Genomic DNA, 22,771 nt, shown 5'->3' on the forward strand with positions numbered 1-22,771 from the left:
AAAAGCTCAATAATGCAAAATTTTATAAGTGGAGAAAGACAGCCTAGATTTAGAGCACAATTATAGTTTTTTTCACTTATTTCTGTATAAATCTAAAACTGGAAAGAATAAACATTCATTTTCATTCTGCGAATGTCTAGAATGTCTAAAACTTCTTAAGGTTTAACATCAAATTCAGTAATTTTAGACTTTTTAATGTCTTATCATGTTACTATGACAACAGGCAACTATGAGTCATCATGCAAAACACTGAATCATGTGCCTATTTTTTTCCTTCACTTTGAATATATTAATACTTTTTTCCCCATTTTTTGAGGATTATGTTATGCCTGCTTTGCATAAAACATCTGACTATATGGTAAAAAGCACAAAAAACTAAATTGATGTTCTAAACTTTATGTCATGAGATGCTGTGACATCCAATATATGAACTTATTTTTTTTGTCTTAATTACTTAGTGAGTGACAGAGAGGACAAACATGTGAGCCATATGCATCACTTTTCTTTTACTATGTGCACCGAGAAGTGCTATTGACAGCTGCTATTATGCCGCATTTCACAACCTACAGAGGAAGAAGCAGCTCTTTCCTGCTGCTTTAAAATAGGACAATCATCATTTCTTTTTCCAATTTATAAGTTTTAGCAGTCCAACATTTTTTCTTGACCTTCTCTGTTTGGATTTTTGTACGTCTTCTTTAATACAGCTGACATGATTGGCATTGGCAGACACTAGTGAAGGCATGTTGCATTTTTCTTCTGTTTGCTAGCTAATAAAATATTTCTTTATACCAATTTGCATAAGACATGCAAATTGGAATAATACTGACATTTGCTCTTCAGAATATTTACGCTTTACAGCGCCTCTAATGCTTTGAGGTATACATGGTCTCAGCTTTAAAGATCAATTGTTTCTATTATGTGCTAATAAGAAAACATTTCATTACACGTAGGAGTGAATATTAAAATAACATAAAGTGACATCACTGACTTTAATATCATGTTGCACTCAGTGTTTGTATTTTATTACCATAATAGCTGTCTCTCTGTGCATTTCAGTTACCATGTGGCCTTTACGTGCATACAAAAGGGAGAATTAGCTAGATTTATGGCTTTTAAAATAGTCCAATCCAAGCCTTCTGTATGCAAATTGTATATAAGTTACAAGCTCCCAAATGTATAACAGAATAAGCTTAAATAGTCAAGCCTAAATTTTTATGTACAGTATAAATAAAGACTGTATTTAAATCCAACAGAAAGTGTGAGAGCATGCAAATTGTTGCCCATTTCTCTTCTTTGAGATAGTGAAGAAAAAAAAAAGAAAAAACCTGCGTACAAAATATATACATGGGCAAACAGACATATTTTCTTGGTAGGACCGTCACAGCTTAGAAACCTTTATGTTGTGAGTAGGTGTGACAAACATATTTATCCTCTCCTTTAAGCTACTTCACACCTGTCGAGATAAAAAATGACCAGATAGCACACACCTATTATAAATGCAAGGAAAAACAGGCAGAAAACGTTTAAACAATGAATATAAGACATCATTGTCTTACATTCACAGACAATGATGTCTGTGAATATAAGAAATTGTATTTTTTATCAAGGTTAGTTAGTCTTAGAGATGCTTTGGCACTGGGAAGCACTTATTTGTGGTTGCAGAACGAGGAGCAGGGTTAGGAAGAGCACAGGGAGATTCAAAACAACAAATAGTAGCTAGAATGCAATGAACTGGCAACTGAGTGTACAATCTTGCATTGGCTGAGATGAAGGTCTGTACAAATAGAGGAGGGGGTTTGGAAATGAGAAATAGCCTGCAGCTTGACATGTGATGCAGAACTCTTATCTCTGATCCTTGAGCACAAAACAGGCACTCTTATACAGAGTTGGGAAAAATGCTCTCCCACAGAAAGACGGAGAGGTGGAGGGAGAAAGAGCTATGCAGAGAACAGCTAAGAACATCCATTTACATCACTGTTTAAAGCTGCAATTTGAAACTTTTATTCAAATATTATTTTTATACATTGAAATTTTGATTCTGTCATTACAGGTTTAACCAGGTAATCAGAGGCAAAAAAAATGCAGCTCTTCCGCCTTCTCACATTGTTCCTAGTACTAACTGCAGAAATAAACTTTGGTTAAAAGCAACCAATTAGAGCCAGGAGGAGGGCCTTAACGCTGCCAATCATTCTAGTGTATGTGCTGCTCACATTTCTCTACCTTTAGTGCATTAAGGAGTACATGAGCGTGATTGTCAGCGCTAAGAATTTCCTCCTGATGACAATTCACAAAGTTGGAGAAGGTGTTGAGCTAGATCTTTTCACAGATTACACATTTTAGGCGTGTCACTGTCTTTATATACAAATGTTTACATGTGACAATTTCTGAGCTTTAAATGTTTCTTTTGTCATTTTGCAGATGTTCTATGTGCTGTGGAATAATGCAGTGGCAGTGTTCATCAGTTAAGCTGTATGGGTTCCTGGTAATTTTAGAAACACAAAGAATATGAGACAAATATCTTTAGTTTTTTTTTTTTTTCTTTGCCATTGTTTGTCTCACAAGTTTAGTTTGTTTCCAAGACATCAAAGTTTCAAACATTGCTGAGATTTACATTATTTGCATTGCATGTTGTTTCAATTGATGTATCAAGTGATTGGGTTTCCAGAGATCTCTGGCAAATATTCAATTTCCTTTCATTAACTTGAATTTGAAAAGTCAGGCAGGCTTGACATCATGTGTTAAAGATGTTTGACTACAGTTGTTGTGCTACAGGGTTAAGTGCTTGTAAACTATATTCGCTAATGTATTCAGGTCTTGTTAAACTGACCCACCATAATAAATTCAAAAGCAAATGAGAAAGAGAAATTATTTTCTGGGCTTGATAGCCAATCAGTTTTTGCAATTACAGAAAGTCATGCTATCGCCTCGCTGGAGAGCAGATACGGCTCTAGGTCTAAGTTAATATTAAACATACGGTAAATAGTGTTGGCCCGTGTTTGTTTGACATCCTGGATGATGACAAATCTGACAGGACGACTGTAATAAAGCAGAGGCAGTCACATAGAAAACACAAGGACGAAAAGCAAATTGTGTGGCCAAAGATGAGAACAAACGTCATTTGGGTTGGAAAGCTGTGCATTCTAGCTGGTTCTGACAAGCTTTGAAATAAATAATACTAGAGATAGTATTTGACATGTTACCAGGAAAATATGAGACAACTTTCAATCTTCATTTTATTCAATTTTCAGTAGAGTTTAGTTTTGTAATGGAACTTCACAACAAATATCATCTCAAGCTAGTTCACAACATGAAACATCAAAATTCTTCCCAAATATATCAAATCCAATAAAGCTAAATTCAGTATAGATTAACATATGTCTTTCTTTTTGATACCAAATAGTCCGATTTAGATCCAGTGGCATACCGGGAATGGTACATTTCTGTTTGTGTGGGTCTATTCATAATTCTTGAATACTAATTGTCACTCATACAACCAAATATAGTCTATCACATAACACTAGTTATTAAAAAGACCTATTTGCTTAGTTTCTTATTAGATTTTATTTAAGAACTTCAGAGAAAAGGGGTCATTTAAAAATGAAGTGGTATAAAAATACTTTTATACCACTTCACATTTAGATTATATTTTGTTGTTCTATGACATATTCTTTTAATGAAATCAATGATCAAACTATGTGAAAAGCTTTCAAACTAAAATGCAAAAAAAAAAGGTTTTATTTTTACAGGAACAGTTTTGCTCTGAACTCAAATGTATATATTTTCTGTTAGGTTTGTCTAAATAATTTGTCTTGCTCATTTGAAAGACCATCATTGCTGGGGAATAGATACCACCAGGGGTATTTTTCTCCTCTGAATCATCCTGCATACAGCAGAAGCACAGACTTTTAGAAGTCAAAGTCACAATGACAGAGATCTGAAGAGAAATTCTCTACTTCAAATCCCTGTCCCATTTTCTGTGTTTGCACTGAAACACAAAACCCAGCAGTGAAACCTGTTTGCACTGCCAAGCACTTTTCATGTAGGTATTGTATGCGTTTGTTTGTGTGGGCCTATTCATAATTTCCCATGTATTTGTGCAGACATATAGTGTGATTGCATAGCAGTGTGGCAAACTAAAAACCAAATAGGCATCCTTGATCTGCACAGTAAAGGGATCTCACAGTGCTGGTGTGCTGCGGGGGGCAGATTTGTGGATTGGTTTAGGCTGCTGGCCTTCTTAGATAGAGTCTCACTGTTGATCATTTTGTTCTGAGCCGATACCTTGCTCACTGTTGTTCTCTTTTAGGTTGACAGAGGTGTGAGGTTTCTGCGGAGAAACTCACACATTTTGTTGACTTTAACAAGGTCAACAAAATGCTCCTCCCTTCTTTTAAAAAACACTTATTGTGGTCAGCTATGATTGCCCAACTTTGAGGCAATTAAAGCTGCCTTTAAATGACAAGTGTTTCATCTTGTCAGATGGTTTTATTTTGTCTCATCACATCATACAACTTCAGTGTGTACAGCTGGAATTTGAAGTCATACTTGAAGGTTTTTCTTTCAGAGCAAATACTTTGTTTTTGCTCTGAAAACAAAGTATTGTTGAGCAAACAAAGCAAGTGTTGTTTGCTCAACACTTGCTCAACATTTGTTGAGCAAGTGTTGAGCCACTTGCTCTACACTTTGCTTCACATAAGCGGTATGGACCGTCTGCTTTGGGAAATTATTGCTTGCATTGCCAAACTGCAACCATGGCAGACTACATTTTTAAAATAGCACAGAAAATTGTCATCATTGTTCATAAATCCTACTGCTGTTTGCTGTTTGGTCCAGTTGAAATTGAAACACAGAAATTGAGTTCAATGGGAGAAATCCCACTGGGAGCACAGAAGGGAGATGACAATCCAGCAAACTTACATAGGAAGGCGATGACAAGGTCAGGCTCAGTGTGGACTGTACTGCCTTTTAGTTTGTAGATTGTTCCTGAACGTCCTGACAAATTTTCTGTCATCTAAAAGTTTGGGTCAGATGGTTGAAAATTCAATGTGCTTCAGTTTCCATAGACAAAACAGTTAAAATAAATCATTAAATTTGCAAAGAAAGTTCACCTTCATGCCCTTGACATTTAATGTCAACTTCCATCCAGAATTGTATCATGCGGGGAGTTAGTATAAATTATAAGATAGAAAATAACATAATTCCAATCATAAATTCTCTTGCACAGCGCTAAAAACAATCCACAATAGCAATGAAGTTAATTTAGACATTCCCTAGTTTAAATGTACTTCTAGGAACCTTGTTTTTAAAGTGAGCACACAGCCTATATGAGCATATGTTTATTCACGCTCACTATCTCCAGACAAATTAGTTTCTTGGAGTTGCCCCTCAACTGCAGGCACAGCCACCGCACAGCTGTTCCAGCTAACTGTGGCACTTCAGAAATCTCTCAGCAGTATTGAATCACTGTTTTGGCCAAAAGAGCTGATGAAGCACCTAATCATCCTTTGCCCTCATTAACAAAACACTGAGCAGAATGCGGTAGTTTTTAAAGTTAAATTAAGGCAAAGCTATACATTTATGTCACTGCAGGCTAAATCTAAACTAATGATCATATTGTTTTCTCTCCCTCCTCAACTTCTGGCTTGTCATGCACTGCTAATATGGACATCCACGCAGGCTCAGGTCAGTGCCATTCATTGTGTACATATTCTCTGCTTCAGCTGATGAGGACAAAATGCATGTCAGATCTGTCAAATTCACCTGTCCTGCTGTCTTCTTGGTCCTATGGTGACAAGCTTAAAAATCAGGCCTAAGGAATAGTTCGAACCAAACCTACTTCGATAGTCTCTATATTCGTTTTACATTTTCAGAATATTAGTTCTTCGTTAAATTCTAAATTGCCAGTTAGGTTTTTGAAAGTGAGCTCAAAGAAACTAAGCCAGGGTAGAGCACTTGTATTGCTTATCAAAGAAAATTGATTCCAGAACATTTTAAAGGAGAACAAAAGAGGCAGAGGATAAAGACACTCAGGGTGTGATGAATATAACTGATTGCAAATTCTACTTTATTGCGTAAATGTAACCTTTGATGTACTTGGAAGAAAGAACAAAATGTTCACCAGCTTTAACCCACCAACATTATTTTGTTTAAAACCTTTCCCTTTTCTATCCCTTGTAGAATAAAACATTTATATTCATTTTCATATGTACAATTTTTAAATACACATATATATATATATATAAGTTTGATTGTAGACAAATAATCGTTAACTGCTACCAAAGAGTGACGGTGTTACGTTTGATGTATAACGCAGTGTACTCTCAAAGGAAGTAGTGGTTTCAAATCTCCCAGATTGAACTTGAGTTAATAAAGTTCAATCTGTTATGATTTATTCAGTTAAGATGAAGATGCCACAACTGTTGCCTGTGTGCAGTAGTTTGTAGATATAAGCAAACAGCATCCTGTGAGCCTGAGTCAGTCTGGAATTCATCACAGTGGGGAATAACCACATGTGAAATTTTTTTTCAAAATACAGAAAAACCATAGGGTTCAGATAGAAGTTGTAATTTCTGCTGCTGTTCCAACCTACATTACAAAATTGATGTCCTTTGTGTCAGAAATCCTTTTTTTTTTATTTTTCAAATAACTGCCCCACTTATCTTTATATGATGGAAACATGCAGTGATTTTTGCAGATCTGACTTTTCTTCACATAATCAGTCAGTGTTTTGCTAATGAGGGTTTATCTGCACTCCAGTAATGGATCTCTCAAATTCCCAGTATTCATATCTCTCAGACTTAAGAATTCCAGATTAAGTTTTTTTTGCGTCAACATTTTATTTGGCTCTTAAAAGTTACTTAATGCCAAAACTACCTGTGGTTTATAGAAGAAAAAAATTAAATTTGCAGGCAACATCTACAGTTAAATATTTTCTCCAGTAAGCTCAGACAGAAAAAATGCAACTCTGATACAGCCAGTTATTAAAGTAAGCATTCACCTACATGATAGACTTCATTTTCACAAAGAACACCTGCAGTTACCTTATTGGTCTGGCTGTAGATAACCTGCTCCAGCTATCTTTCCTAGCCATGGGATAAAATGTGTTTTGCTGTCATCCAACAGATTTGGATTGTTCCTTCTCTAGTATGAAAGTTTTCTTGTGTTTTCCAACAGAGAGACTGTTTTTGTTAAATGAGGAGAAATCCATCCTCCTACTGTTTACTACCGCGGAGCTCAGTCGCAATTCCTGCATAATATTTGTTGCAAAACTGCTTACTATATTCCTTTTCTGTGTTGCCACAGATTCATCGAACATTTTCCACTAAAAATGCTCCTTTTGTTTATAACACTATGGTAGGTTTACAGATTTGCAGAGATTTTGTCATCCTCAATATATGAAGGAGTGGGCATGACTTTGGGTATTTTTTTGTTTCTGAAAATGTTTTAAGTTTTCCTATATCCTTTGAATAAAATGGCTTCAAAATGTTTATGTTTTGTGGCTGTAAAGTATAATGATGTTTCCCGTTTCATATCCGATTCATTTTGGAAATCTTAACATTTTCATAACAGGTGTTTCTCAAAATCCAGACTTTAGTGGTCAGTAAACAATGTTTATAGTAAATTTCTAAAAGTTATTTTTTTTACAGTTTTTTCCAAATTATCTATATGCAGTGGTAGTGGTGGAAGTGGGAGTAGGGAAGTTGCCAGTTTTCCCAGCAGGGGCATCTGCAAGGACAGATGGGAGATGATGACGGTGTGTAATAGGCATCTGTGTGGCCCGCAGGGAAGGGAATACTCAACTCTCATTCCCACTCTCTAGTCTGAGCACACAAACACTCAAACGCACACGCATTCTGTGACACGCATTTCAGCTTGTCATAGCTTTTCCCACAAACTGTCCTCAAGAGCGTACCTTTTACCGTGGCAGACAGTTACATAGATTGAGAGTAAACATGTGTTTTGCAGAAGAATTGTGCCGACTGCTCCCAGGCGTACACACACATGCCAGATTCATCGGCAGAGAGGAGAGAAGTGAATGAGCTCAAAATCCAGCCAATTACATCGTTGGCTGGAGGGGCTGTTGCCATGGTCATTGCCATTTCACACACCCCACATGCTGTTCTCGCCATGTCTTACATAGGTTTCTTTCGCTATGGACAAAATAGTCTTTATCCCTGTCTTACTGCAGGGATAAAGCTGCAGAATGTTAAGACTCAGAGGTACCATTGAACTTCTTTCTACAGGGCTTTTCTCATATTTTAATTTTGGCATCTCAAAACATATTTCAGAGTTTATTTGCAGTCATGCATACTTTGACAAAAGGGCCTCATTATGCCTTTTTTAATCTAATATACCAAAAAGCAAACAAATAAATACAAAAATAAAAAATTTGAAAAACAATAAATAAATAAATAAAAAGCCTTTTGCACATGTGTAAAATTTGATGTGAAAGCTCAAGAAACATTTTTGCAGAAAATGCAAATTTTCTCTAAACTAGCCGTAACTGTGCATTTGGAATCAGAATGGTGTGAAGATTCACGTTGTGTCACTGCAGATATCTGTCACAAAGTAGCCAAAAGACCCCATGCCTACTGGGAATCCTACTGGGAATCCTACTGGGAATCCTACTGGGATTCCTGAATAAGCAGACATTTTACATCATGGAAACTTGAATGTGTAAAACTAATTTTTCTACTCAGTTTATTTTTATTTATATACAAAATCAAGGAGGTAGACCCCTGCAAAACATTTAAAAACACATATTTTTTTTAAACAAAAATGCCATTACGTTTTGAATGAGATTTACTATCAGAAGGATTAATGAAGCAATACATAATTATGGGTAATAATAAGTTAATTATGATAAACTCTGATATTTTTAGTATTGCCTAACATTTTGTTTGTAAAAACATTGTATGTGTTTTTGTTTGTACATTTTGGACCAGGTCCCTAACACAACACCCACATGTTTGGATGATTCACATCCACTTTTTGCAAACCTCTCTCTGCCAGTCCTTGAAAACCATGACTCTTGACCAAAGAGAGAGAGAGAAAAAAGACTAATACGACATCTTTTTTATGAAGTCATAAAGAAGAGAGAGTGCATCATGGGAGACGGCAGCAATACGAGGAGGCTCCAGGGGGTGCAGCAAGCTAGCTTATACACTTCTATCCCTATCCGTCATAATTGTGTGAGGAGCAAAATGTAGACTTGGGACATTTATATCCTGCTAAGATTTAGAAAAACAGAATTGCAGCAATATCTGTTTGCATTTAGGGGTTTGATTGAAATGAAATGCACAAAAAACTGTGTGAGTTAGATGTCTTTGTAAAGATGTTTTGTTCAGGTCTGCAACATTTCATTCCACATCGTGGCACAGAAAAGCAAAGTTACTGCAACCTTTGAATCATAGCTTTACACTCTGAGCTTTATGAATTTGCATGCCACAGAAAACAGGCTCTTAAAGGCATCCACTCTTTTGTTAGGTTGGAAGAAGCGGTTCCTGTTGAGAGCAGGAGCCTATAATTTCTGATTAATTCCATAAAAATCTTTGAAAATTGTGTTGAATATTTTCTGCTCATAACATAAAACAGTGGTATAAGTGAATATCTTGTATGTTTATGTTCTCTAGTGATCTGATTTATATGCATGATTTTTTTTTTTAATCCCACATATTTTGGCTTTAATTTTCATGCATTTCTCCTTCATTCTGCTCACATCTGTGTTTTTTTCTATATGTGTGTCTGTTTGCTAATGCATGCATTTAGGTTTATGAGGCTGTGCCGTGCAACAGGGAATGCAGCCAGTACGAGTGGCGGATCGAGCCCTGGTCCATTTGCACCATCAACACTGTGAACGACTCGCCAGCCTGCGGAGAGGGAGTCCAGAGTCGCAAGATCAGGTCAGTGAGCAGCTTAGGGTTGGCAGACTGTTGGCAGCACACAACCAGAGAAGTTGGATTGGCAACAGCACTGTAGCACGCTCACTCACTTGTCATTCACACTTGCGGCGCTAAGGGAAAACGGTCACAACAAGCTATTGCTTCACAATGAATGCTGATAGATAATTTTCACATTCTTTGCCTTTCTTTGGCACTTAGAAAGCAACAGAAGAAACAGAAACCTGTACTGTTAAGAATAGACTGTTGTTGCAGCTGTTCTTAAACTTTTACTTGAGAAGCAGAAACATAACCACAGGCCACGGTTATTACTGTTATAACCAAAGAATTTTATGATATTTGTTTTTGGAATAGACCAACACAAAATGCATAATTATGAAGTGGAATGAAAATGACAAAACTTCGTTATATACAAGGTCAAATTTGCCATTTTTCGTGCAGTGATATTTATCACAACAAAAAATTCTGAAAACTGCACAAGGAGCTGCATTCACTACAGTAAGCTAAAACCTTTTAGAAACTTTTGTCTGTTCTTTGCACAAAAAAACCCTGTAAGCTCAATCAGCCTGTCTGAAGAGCATCTCTGAACAACAGTTTTTAAGGTTTGGAATTTGACGTGACAAAATTTGACAGGGTAAGACACTGTGTAGGAGATAATGAGTTGTTCAGACTGGAAGATTCTATATTGATGAAATCATATAGAAAATAAAACCTTGAGTGATATATGTGAAAATAATAGCAGTCACTTTCTTGCAAACTTGTTTATGATTTGCCACTTTCCAAAAGTCATAAATGGATAATAGCATATTCCATAATAATAATAAATAATAATGAACAATGTGATCTTTTTAATTTAAAAACTGGTTCCCCTTGGGTCACAAACTACCATCCCTCAACAGAGGCATACTAGGAATTATTTACATAACAGGAATATAAATCGATGAGTGAATAAATTATTCTAGTGTTTCATGTGGAAAATAAATAAACATTTTGACCTCGTGTTTCAGTTTTGATAAAAATATATATTTTAAAAAAGCAGCGAAAACTCAAAGGCATGATATAAACTAAACACTTAAAATAAGATTACTTCAATATTTTAGCAATCCACTCAGAGTCAAAATCTTTAAGATAAGTCTACAAATTCCACATGGACTGAGATGTCAGCCCCTTGAGATTTGTTATAAAGATGCTTCTAGTGCTATATATATATCATTTTATATTTTCTTGTAGGTGTGTTATGAGGGGAACAGCAAGCAGGGAGGATAGCAGCCCAGACGACAGTATGTGTGAACCAGAGGAAATGCCTCCCAGGGCCCAGGTTTGCTATTTAGCCTGTCCTAATGACTGCGTTGTGTCAGCCTGGGGAGCATGGAGCCACTGCCCTCTGGTAAGAGGCAATAGTTGTTTATTTTCTTTTTCCCGATGCATTGTGTGCCATAGTAGAAAGTTAAAACAGAGTTTATACATATATATATATATATATATATATATATATATATATATATATATATATATATATATATTTTTACTACTACTATGTGACTTAAATAGGAAAATAAATAAAACTAAATAAATAGATATCATCTAAAATTAATTCAGCATATCAAAATGTCTTGATATACTGAATTATGACATCCCTTTACGGGAACCTGAACTGGATTTATGCCTGACTCTTAAAAAACAGTCCTGCACCAAACCTGAGCTACAAACCTTACACTTGACTTAACCCACAAAGGAAAAAATTGTTCAGTAACACTTTATTTGATGGGTTTTGAATAAGACTGTAATGACATTGTCATAAACATGACATAACACCTGTCATGAACATGAGTAAGCTGTAGTAACATAAAGCTACATAATTTTTAAAGTTTAATCAGTAATACTATTCCATAAGTTTTGGTGAAAGTAAATTCATGTTTTCATTCTCTTCTGAAAGTTAGGCCTCAGGCTTTAACATAACACAGCATGTTCCCCAGTGTTGTAGCCACAGGCTAGTGGTTACACGGCCATGCAGTAACGTTATAGGTTTTCTGTCAGAAATAACAGTTCACTGAACTGGAACATTGGAGTTAGAGAAAAAACAGAATAAAGAGAAAGGAACAATAGAGATCACTTAATTAATCTGAGGGATTTCTTTTACGTTTTGGTCTGACAGACATGTTATCTCATTCGGACATTCATTCTGAAACTTTCAGCAGCACTATAAGACATGAGAAATTATGCTATAATCTGTGCTGAAATATAATTACCCCAAAGCATCTTGCTCCAGATGGAAGAAATGTTGGATTAATTACAGTTATCAAAACATTGAAATGGAAGAATGTCTATTTTTTATTTGTAGTATTGATTTTGGCGCATGAGTAGCTTTATATGATCTTATTTATAACATTGTTTCAATTGTTTAATGGCTGAAGACAGATTTGTGACGCTTTCTTACTAAAAATTACAGGAAACACCATGTATAGAGAAAATAAATGCATGAGTTCGAGGCTGTGTGACAGTGTGAACACATAAACAGAACAATGACTCTGTTTGATTTATGAGACCCACACAGAAGAGTTCTCATTAACCGGTGACATTGATTGAGGTACATCTAGTCGTGAGTCAGGTGCAGAGGGACAGATACAGTTTGCTGCAAACTCTTTAATCACGTTTCCCTTTAATCAGAAGCCCAGGTTTGATTCCCATATCCTCTTCCTCTGGCAACGGACTTCCATGTTCTACTAATGTGACTTTAATTTATCCTACCATGCTATTTTTCCTCAAGGTAGGGCTGTGCTCTGCTGTGATAATTGCAGCAGAGCACAGGTAGTGTAAACTTCCTACCTTTATCCATGGTAGGATAAACTTGGTCCTTAGTCCTACCATGGATAAATAAACTTTAATTTATCCTACCATGCTGCTTCTTCCTGACGGTAGGGCTGTGCTCTGCTGTGATAATTACTCTTTAGGTAATTATCACCCTCACATTCATCTGGCTGCAAAGTTCTCAGATGGTGAGATTTACCTCAGATTAATGTCATTAACTTTGTATTTGCATAAAATGCCATTAATCTTCAGAACTGATTTATTGTAATAATTTTGAGAATATTTTTTTATAAATAATTATGGGTATATATTATGCTAATATAAGATGTCACTAAAAATGTGGCTTTGTATTTAATTTGGTATCTGACAACAAAAGTGATGCAGTAAAAATAGCAGGTTCAATTCAATCTGAACAAGCTAGATTCAAATAAGAGATTTCATCAGTTTGGAATAAGAGTTGAAGTAAAAGAAAATCTCAGCACTTTCCAAATTATGTACATTAGATTTAAAAATATTAACAATTACACCTTCAGTTCTTCAGTAAGAAATGTTCACAGTGTAGTCGTCTAATAGAATTTTCTAATCTCAAGAAACTGATTCAACTGCACTTTTAAGTCGCTGTTCCAATACATTTTGAGTATCTTATAATTCTTTTTAGGTCTTCCTACATGTACAGCAATATTCATAAGTGTTAAACTAATCCCTTGCTGCTTTAAGACCCTTGCACATCGGATTTACTCTGTGCTGTAGAAAGTCAGCCAGCTGGTCTTTGTAAGATGTTTTAGGGCATAACAAGGTCATAATAGCCTCTTCATTGCTTTTAATAGAGGATGACGAGTTATGGAGGATTTTGAACAAGCACTAATTGTCGTTAACGATGTTGTGGTGGTGTGTCTTCATGCTACCACTGTATCAGGGCTCTGGATGGGGCCAGAGGAACATAGAGCCATTGATGGCAGTGTGACCTGAAGCCTACAAACATCTGCAGAACTTCATGCCCCATTGTGTTGGTACGGCTTTCTTAGGAATAAATGTGGCTTCTCTGCACACCATGCGGCTGCAACAATCTGACTGCAACCACTTGGGTTGTCCTTCACTCACTTTTTTTTTTCTTTTACACAAGAATGGAGCATTTGTTCTTGTCGTGGCCAGGCCTTCTGGATGACAAGAAGAAAGAAGGCTGGTTGAGATTCATCACCTTTCATCTGTTCATCTTTATGCTGGTGATAATGTGATTGTGAAAGCTGATAGTTTAATTATTAATGATGATCTGATGGTATGAGAAGGAGTTTTGTTTTTTTCTGTATTGCTGCTGAAGTTTATACTGGCAGCTCAGAAATTTTCTGTATACTGAGGGAGAATTGTGACAAGGTCTCAAAAAATGTCCACTTCATCTTTCATAGCCACGGTGGTAACATTGTGTTACTTTAGTAGCACACAGCTGCAACTTGGCGCAGACTTAGAGAGTGGTGCTCAGGAGTGTCCTGGGTGTGGATACTCATCAACATCTCTCTATACATAAATGTGCAGCTCATAAAAGCAAAGTAAAGAGGAGGCAGAGTAGAATGCAAAAAACATGAATATTTTAGGTGGACGCATTTGCTTACTTTTCATCTAATTCTTTCAAAGGATCGTAAAGGATTTTGAAATGAGGATGTGGAATTTGCACAGAAGCCGATGATTGAATAGAGTTCGGTAGAAGTGCGACCCAATGATCTTACTGTGGGGAAAATGTTACTGCATACTTTCAGAGTAACTGTTTGATGTTACCACACTGTCCCCAGCCTCAGTTTTACGTGTACAAAAATATTAGCTTATGTGTTATAGACTGACAATTGTAAAGATTTGAAATATTCCTCACTCAAACGACAGTGACCTGATGAGACTTGAGTTGTCTTAGATGGTAGAAGTCTGGTTTGGTCTTTGCTTGTCTGGAAATAGCTTTTATCTTTAGGACTAAATCAAGAATTATGCTAAATAAAATACAAACAAACAGAGTTTGTCTTACAGTATAGAAAAGATATTAACTGCTTAAAACTTTTTAATCACGTTGTTGCTTATAAAGCTATATGTTTTTACTTTACAAACCTTGAGAGGCCTTTTAGCAAGCTATAAGAACAGCAGCTCAGCTGGGATAACTAAAACTGTTTACCTTATAATAAGATGACTTGATTAATGTGGTAAAGCTTTACTTTTTCATGTGAAATTAGCGTGTTCTTTGGACTGACTACACTTTTCTACAATGTTAAGCATTACAAGTGCCTCTTTGTTATTCAGATCCTTTCGATTCAACTTGTCTTCATAGCAACATGGTTCATTTTTCTTTTCAGATTTGTTCTCAGATTTTCTCTGAAATGTGAACATCATTACAGTACGAAGTCTTGTCAAGTTTTTAAAAGGATATTGAAATTATTCTCACAACAACAAATAAATTAACATTCACTATATTGTGTCCTTCGAAAATTACTTCTTCAAAAGAATGGCAGCAGGAAAATGTATTCAGACTGTGTAAGAAATGATGGATCAGAGGGATTTGCTCCTAAAGTCTGTGACAAATTACCATAGAAATAAATTAAAGTTATGGCAGTAAAGTGCAGTTATCTTGATAGGATAAATTTATAATTTGTTCCTTCACACTGTTTTCAAAATTACCTACTAATCCCAATGTAACAGCAGTGAATTTTCTGAAATGCAGGGTAAGAGAATATTAAGAAACTTAAAAAGCACTTGCACTCAGATTTCTGAAGTGATTCTTTAAGGCATTTTTGCAAGATTCGAGCTAGCTTGTGATAAAGTTGAAGGCTGACAGCAGGTTTAATTTCAGCTGGCTTCATCCTTCAACTGTTGTCTGTTAAACTAACCTACTTTTTTTGGCTGCTGTCATTGTTGTGCAGCAGTGCGACCCTGGCAGTGTGAGGAACAGAAGCAGACAAATCCTCCGCCTCCCCGCTGTGGAGAAAGCAGCCTGTCCAGAACTGGTCCAATCAGAACCTTGTCTTCTCAACAGTACCTGTTTCACATACCAGTACAGAGTCTCGGGTAGGGTGAGCTACACATGCTTGTTCACGTTGTGAAACTACTTTCATCTTCTTGCAATCTGTTTTCGTCTCATATTCATTTACTTATGCTCTCAAATATAATTTTGAGTCCCATGTGTCTGGAGACTATATTAGAAAGACGCTTGCTTCCTGTGTCTTTATTTTCTCCATAGATCAGGCAGTGTGTCTCAGAATGAATCATTCAGGTTTGCAGCCTCTAGTGGCTCCTAAAAGGGTTAAGTGCTACCTGCTTTAACAGCCGTGTCTGCAGATACTCTCTTAAATTCCAAATGAGCAGCTGCCTTGTAGTCCATCTTCGTTATATCGCTGTTTGAGCCACAGTGGCTGACTAAGACTATAAATTGCGTCAATAAGAAGCAAATAGTGTTTTATTAGTTGCAAGCACAGTTGCGAATTCCACTTTTTATAAGTAAAATTCTACCTCTCTTGCATGTTGATGGCTTTGAAATATCCTTTGGCTTTGATAAATGATGTTCCAACATCAGCATACCTGATATGCATACATATACTGCACATACAGCTAAAACCAAATATTTACACATTAAGGACGAATAAACTTTTTGTCTCGATGTCTGCACTGGCACAAACCAAACACTTCATGTTTGAGGTGAGTTAAGATTGCCGGAACTGTTTCAATGCCACAAAACTGAGAGCAATTATTCAAATTCAGAAGTTTACATACACTGATGGAAATAAAACTCCTACTGCCAAAACTCACCTTTGAAGACAACTTATGGTAGAGAAATGGACAGTCTGTTCACGTGCAGCAGCTCTGGTGGACATTCCTGTGCTCAGCATGCCAATTGCATGTTCCCTTCAAAACCTGTGACATCTCTGGCAGTGGGCTGTGTGACAAAACTGCGTATTTCAGAGTAGCCTTTTATTTTTCTTTTAATGTATGCTTTAATGTATGCTAGCACACAAAGTTAGCAGCAACAATTGAAGATGCTTTGTCTTAATCTAACAAATACATAGCTTGATGGTATATATCCATCACAAACGCTTTTTTTAAGTATTTCTATCACACATTCCATTTCTCCATTTCCTAATATTTATTTTTCTAAACAACTGTATTTGGGACTGTCTCTGTAATTTCCTTATAAAAAGTTGTCTGATCTGTTCATAAAAAATGCTTCTACCTGCTTAAGTTAGTCATTTTTGTGTGTCTTTTTTTGTAAGCCTTCATGGCCACATAAAAAAAAAAAAAAAAAAAAACGCACAAATTGCTAATGCAGATGTAATAATGCTTTGTGTGTAGACTGGAGTACCTGCCTGCTGAGTGAAAATGCCATCTGTGGTCCAGGGTCACGGTCACGTCTCCTGGACTGTGTGCAGAGTGATGGGAAAACAGTGGAGTTGCAGAAGTGCCAACAGGTAATGGTCCTATAAGGAATAAAGAGCCTTAAATAACACGCCTGCAGGTAAAAGCTGTCTGAGCCCATACTTTGCGGATGTTAATCTTTACTTATTCTCCTTGATACAGACAAGGCTTAGGTAAAGGTTTTGTTTTAATCCTTTATTTTTCTAATTTATTAATTATATCTCGTTAAAGCCAAACAACTGCAAAACAAATCAAATTGTAATGATCTTTTCATTTGTTATATTAAATTATTTAACAGCATATTTTAGTATTAGAATAAATGTAATGGTTTTCTTTTCCAATGAGGAACTATTGACGACTAATGCATAGCAGCTGCTCCTGCTCCGCTGCCTTAGATTACACATTATTTAAAGGCTTGTATGGGGCTGCACAGTGGCGCAGTTGGTAGAGCTGTTGCCTTGCAGCAAGAAGGTCCTGGGTTCGATTCCCGGCCGGGGACCTTTCTGCATGGAGTTTGCATGTTCTCCCTGCATGCGTGGGTTCTCTCCGGGTTCTCCGGCTTCCTCCCACAGTCCAAAAACATGACCGTCAGGTTAATTGGTTTCTCTAAAAATTCTCCCTAGGTGTGAGTGTGTGTGTTGTATGTCTTTGTGTTGCCCTGCGACAGACTGGCGACCTGTCCAGGGTGTACCCCGCCTCTCGCCCGGGACGCAGCTGGAGATAGGCACCAGCAACCCTCCCGACCCCATTAGGGAAGAAGGGTGTTCAGATAATGGATGGATGGATGGATGAAAGGCTTGTCGTTTCATTCTTAGGTGTAAATGTTGCTTCTGATCTTGGAACCAATGTTTCAGGAAGCAGTTTGCCAGTAGGTCAACGGAGCTTAATGGTATTGTTATCTCAATTGTGGAAAGACAAATGGTTTTCTTACTGCGATGAACCAAACAGCAAAGACTCCCACTCTGGATTTGCAACTATTAACAGATACAGCAAATTTGTTGGAAGTTCTAATAAAGAATCTGTATAAAATAAGAAAAGGTTTTTGTTTTGTTTTTTTAGCATAATTTTGTGCTAATTTTTCTTTAAAAAAATCAGCCTTTGTTGGAGTCAATTTATTCAGTGAAGAAAATAACTTTATTTTTAACTTTTCTTACCTTTTGTTTCATCCAATTTTATTTTATTTTTTAATAAAAAGAAGTAAAATAAAATTATTTAAATATTAATTATGTTATGTTAAAGAATGTGGGATCTACTCATTAGAAATCTATAACTTTCAGACACACAACAGTATGAACAGAGGGCAGTTTATTTTAGTAAGTGGCCACTAGTTTGGACAAGGACCAATAAACAAAGGGAACAGTTCAGCCCAAATCATTCATACACCTGAATGATTTGGATTTAAAGCGTTTTTAATTCAACTAAGAACTTTATTTTTAGGAATAAAGATTTAAGATGAGAATCCAAAGTCATTTTTTAGCAAGTTGAAAACTATTGAAACTATCTTTATATCTTTCTCAGTAATGATTGAAAAAGAAAAACTTTAATTCATAAATGTATGTCAGATTATTCCTACGGTTCAGATGAGATGAAAGCAAGATTTTTTTCAATGTTAAATATATTCATACTTATATGACATGAATTTATCAGAATGCACAGATAAAGTTTAATAACTGAAAACTTTATGATTAGTTGTATCCATTAAACTGCTGCATCTCCACCATCCTGCAGGAAGCCAAGCTCGGCTCCTGTTTCCTACAGTTTGGTCTGATCAACAACTTGCAGCTGTTGGAGAGCTGCGTTGTTGACTGTCCTGTCAGCTGCATCGTCTCCGACTGGTCGCCGTGGGCGGATTGCTCGCACACCTGCGGTACCCAAGGTAAGCATTATGAGAAAACAAACTACAACCTAGTTAAATAAAAGAAACAACTTGTTGAGCAGACGCATGGTGAACCACATATTTAGCACTTAATTATTTCATCTAATGAGTAGCATCTTGGTACTCAGGCAGTCACCAAGATGCAGAATAGTGCATGAATACATTTAAATGCATTAAAATATTTACAAGCTGATGCAATCCACAGCCTTATTACATAGTAAAACGGTCCACTGTATTTTCTTCTAGGAACCGGTCTGTTTGTCATTACAGCATACAAATCAGAATTCCCTTATTAACAGAGGAACTTCTGAATTCTGTTTATATTTAATGAGGTTAATTACAACTAAATCCCATGCAGTTCACCTGTTCAGATGCCATAAATTATGTAGCATGCTAAAGATGAAGTCCGTAATCACCAAGCTGGCTTGCTGGCAATCACTTTGAGAGTGGCGCCTTGACCTCATGCAATATACAAAAGTAATGATTTAACCTGGATCCATATATTGTTTCCTTGGCTTCCCAAAGTCAGCCTCCCAAAGAGAAAGCTTGTTATCCAGCTAATTAGAGGGACTCAGCACTGCCTCCTCAAGTTCATTAATTTTAATTTGTCCCTGGCTGTCTGTCAGCTCAAACTTAACCCCTCACTCCTAAAGCTCACACTTGCAGCTGCTCTCGGCTGGGGATTTAAACTGGAGCCTTTCTCTCTCACTGTGCCTCCCAAAGCTCTGCTGTCATGGCTGCTGGGACTCTTTCTGCCACTCACCCAGGTCCTTCTTACAAATAAACAAATACGATTTTCAGCCTTGATGAGGGATTTGTATCATATCTGTGTCAGGTGATGCACTGGTGTGTTTTGTTGGCACACCCGGGAAACATCAGTGTTTTTGGTTTCATTCTTTTATTTTCTTCCTGTTCTTTTTTGGTGGAGCTGAACTGCTCTTTACTGTGTGTGTCTGGGGCTTACAGAACAACAAACCCCTAAAAACACACAGACGTATTTTCTGTTGAATTGCCAATTGAAGCAATGCTTTCTCTCAGCCTCCAGGATTCTGTAGACTAAGGAATCAAGATACAGAAATTATACAGATAAAAAGTCACATCTGCCCTTGTAAAGTAGAAGCAATGGACCTTGAAAGTAGCAAAATTTTTGTTGAAACAAAGTGATAGCAGCATCATGCAGATCTGCTGGGAAGCTGGATAGAGCCAAATACTCTCCAGTCCTGGAAGATTTCAAGTTTCGACTAAGAACTTTAATATTTCAGTCAATATACCACTATAGAGTCCTCAGTTTGACTATATTTTATGGCTGCTATGACTGCTTCTACCTTTTCTACCGTTAAAATTAAACAAACATTCACATTTAGTATCTGAAAGACCATTACTGGAAGAAATAGGTTACTTCTCTGATAAATGTACTTCTTAGGATAGAACAAAAGTTTTTTTCAGTATGTGTTTCTCTACAACACACTATTCCATGGCTGGTTGCCAACAGTTCCCTTCATACATTATTAATGGCTCTCTTGAATGAGGCACTTTGGTAGAAAACTGCTAGTCCTGAGGTAAAGTGGCAAAATGACTCATGTGTTTGACAGTTGTGCTAATTCTTCTTTGTAATAAAAAAAACACTTCTTGTAAAAATGAGAAGATGGAGCCTGCTTTTACTGTGTTTTAGCACATTTTTAAATCTTCAAATTTTTTGGATGTAGTTAAGTCTGAATCCTACATTGTTTATATTTCCAGCAGATGCATTTATTCATCCTAACAGTAGCACTTCAAAATGTCACCGCTGTGGACTTCCACAGATGTAACCACAGAAAGTATTTAATTTTGAAAGTAGGCTGCAGCTTGCAGATGTTCTCTGAATCCGTGTAACTGTTCTTCAGAATGTCGCGTTGGTCTTGATGTTATGTAGGTCACTCTGTCCGCACACGGAGGATCCTTCAGGAGGCTCACGAGGAGGGTCGTCCCTGCCCCAGCCAGCTCTCCCAAACTAAGCCGTGCTCCATAAGGCCGTGCTATATGTGGCTGCTGAATGACTGGTCTCCGTGCGCTGTAGAGGTATGACCTACTTTGATATTAAAAAATGTTCATTTCTCTTAAGTTAATAATACAAAGTGCCGTCCTATTCTCTCCACCCGCAATCGAACATTGTGACTCTGTATGGCTAAGTGGGTTAAAAATATCCATCTTTAAGTTTAGCAAATTTAACAAGTTTAAAATCAAAAGCCGTGAAACTTAATGAGGCTGTGACTATGTAACTCTCTCTTTTGCAAGTGTCATATCTTGTTATCGCTTTTTGAAACAATTACAAACTTTAACGCACTTCAAAGCTTTCTTTTTCTTGCTTTTAGTTCTGATGTTTGGAGACTTAACAGATTTTCAGTTATCTATCTATGATGGGACTTAAGAAAACTAATTACAGCAAAACAATTTGACTGCCTGCAAACTTTATTTAGCCTTTATATTGAAATTTGTAGACAATTTGATAATTTTTAATAAGACCATATCAAGAAGAGAAGAAGTTGTATGTTGTCCTATTAATACTAGACTCATTTTTAGAAAATGTGACAATTATTTTCAGCCATTTGGAATCAACAGAAAATGATTATATCTACATTTCTGACACCACAAACATACAAATAAAGATAACATTTACTTGAGAACTAGAAAAGTCCCACACATTTCTGCACAGTATACATTTTTGCTTTGCTAATGACACTTCTCTTTTCTTAAAGCCTAAATATCCCCTTTATACAAAGACGTTTACCATTTTGTTAACATGTTTAATAAAAAAATATATTTTTTAAATATCTTGTTCCACCATCTTTTATCTACATTTGTAAAATGTACTTTTTAAAAGCTCATTTTTAAAAAAATCTGACTTTTACCATAACTTATTTCGATGCCCCTGAACAGTGATTCATTCAGTCCTCCCTTTATAGTCTGCAAAATCATCATCAGTCAAGCAGGGGGTTTTGAATTTTCTTTCCAGCAATCTCTTGGTAGTTCTCTTTGAAAGTTTTCTTGGACTTGTAGACCTCAGCTTGACCTCTGCGGCTCTTGCTGTTACTTGAATACATTATAAGCCTAACTGGGAATACAGAAACTTGAAACTGCTTGGCTATCTCCTTTGAGGTTGTGCTTGCTTTGTGGGCACAAATTAATTTGGCTCAATGCTACAAAGCTGCTTACAAGAAGTCTAAGCAGGAGATTGTAGTTTGAATATTTGTAGATTTTATGTATTTATAAAGTTTTCTAATTTTGTAACAAATACGCGTTAGTTATTAAAAGCTGTAAATTAGCTTACAGTCTGCTTTATAGTAAGTCTTTTTTTAACAAATATATGAGCAAATAAAATGCCAAATGCTATCTGATCTTTACATTTATATCTCAAGGAAATTGCATCAGTTTTGCTCTGACGGGTTTTTTTTTTTTACTAGACTTTTGCACTTATTCATTAAACATTTGAAGATCTGTTTTAATTAGAAAAAAATACATCTGTTTGTTTATTTTTAGGGAGAGGAAGGAATGTAATTACACTGAATTGTTTGTTCTCATTAAGAATAATGTGGAGAACTATTTTTCAAAGGTTTTTTCTAATTAGTTTGAATATGTGAACATGTGTTCCAATGGTTTCTCGCAATATAATGACTTACAAATGGGGAAAAACTAACTGCAAGGCAACAGTGCACCAACAATAAACAGAGAAAAAAACTGACTGATGCCAGATGGAAAACGTGGATCGGCAAATGTGTTATGTAGCTAGAAATGCAGTGCAGTGTTTGCTAAAAGTAGCCTAATGGTGTGA

At 36.3% G+C, this 22,771-nt stretch overlaps 1 protein-coding gene across 2 annotated transcripts in view; it reads left to right on the forward strand.

Moving 5' to 3' along the window:
- The window catches only part of thsd7ba (thrombospondin, type I, domain containing 7Ba), a 149,478-nt gene that overhangs the window by 112,448 nt on the left and 14,259 nt on the right, over positions 1 to 22,771 (forward strand). Inside the window, exons 17-23 of one of the 2 annotated variants that reach the window (XM_044131882.1) lie at positions 5,677 to 5,682; positions 9,769 to 9,902; positions 11,130 to 11,286; positions 15,602 to 15,746; positions 17,025 to 17,140; positions 18,846 to 18,963; positions 20,876 to 21,021. In XM_044131882.1, the coding sequence (XP_043987817.1) occupies positions 5,677 to 5,682; positions 9,769 to 9,902; positions 11,130 to 11,286; positions 15,602 to 15,746; positions 17,025 to 17,140; positions 18,846 to 18,963; positions 20,876 to 21,021 (822 nt within the window). The remainder of the gene's footprint in view (positions 1 to 5,676; positions 5,683 to 9,768; positions 9,903 to 11,129; positions 11,287 to 15,601; positions 15,747 to 17,024; positions 17,141 to 18,845; positions 18,964 to 20,875; positions 21,022 to 22,771) is intronic. The other variant, XM_044131883.1, reaches the window with a different exon arrangement.

Source organism: Gambusia affinis, linkage group LG11, assembly GCF_019740435.1.
Source record: "Gambusia affinis linkage group LG11, SWU_Gaff_1.0, whole genome shotgun sequence".
Classification (NCBI taxonomy): domain Eukaryota; kingdom Metazoa; phylum Chordata; class Actinopteri; order Cyprinodontiformes; family Poeciliidae; genus Gambusia; species Gambusia affinis.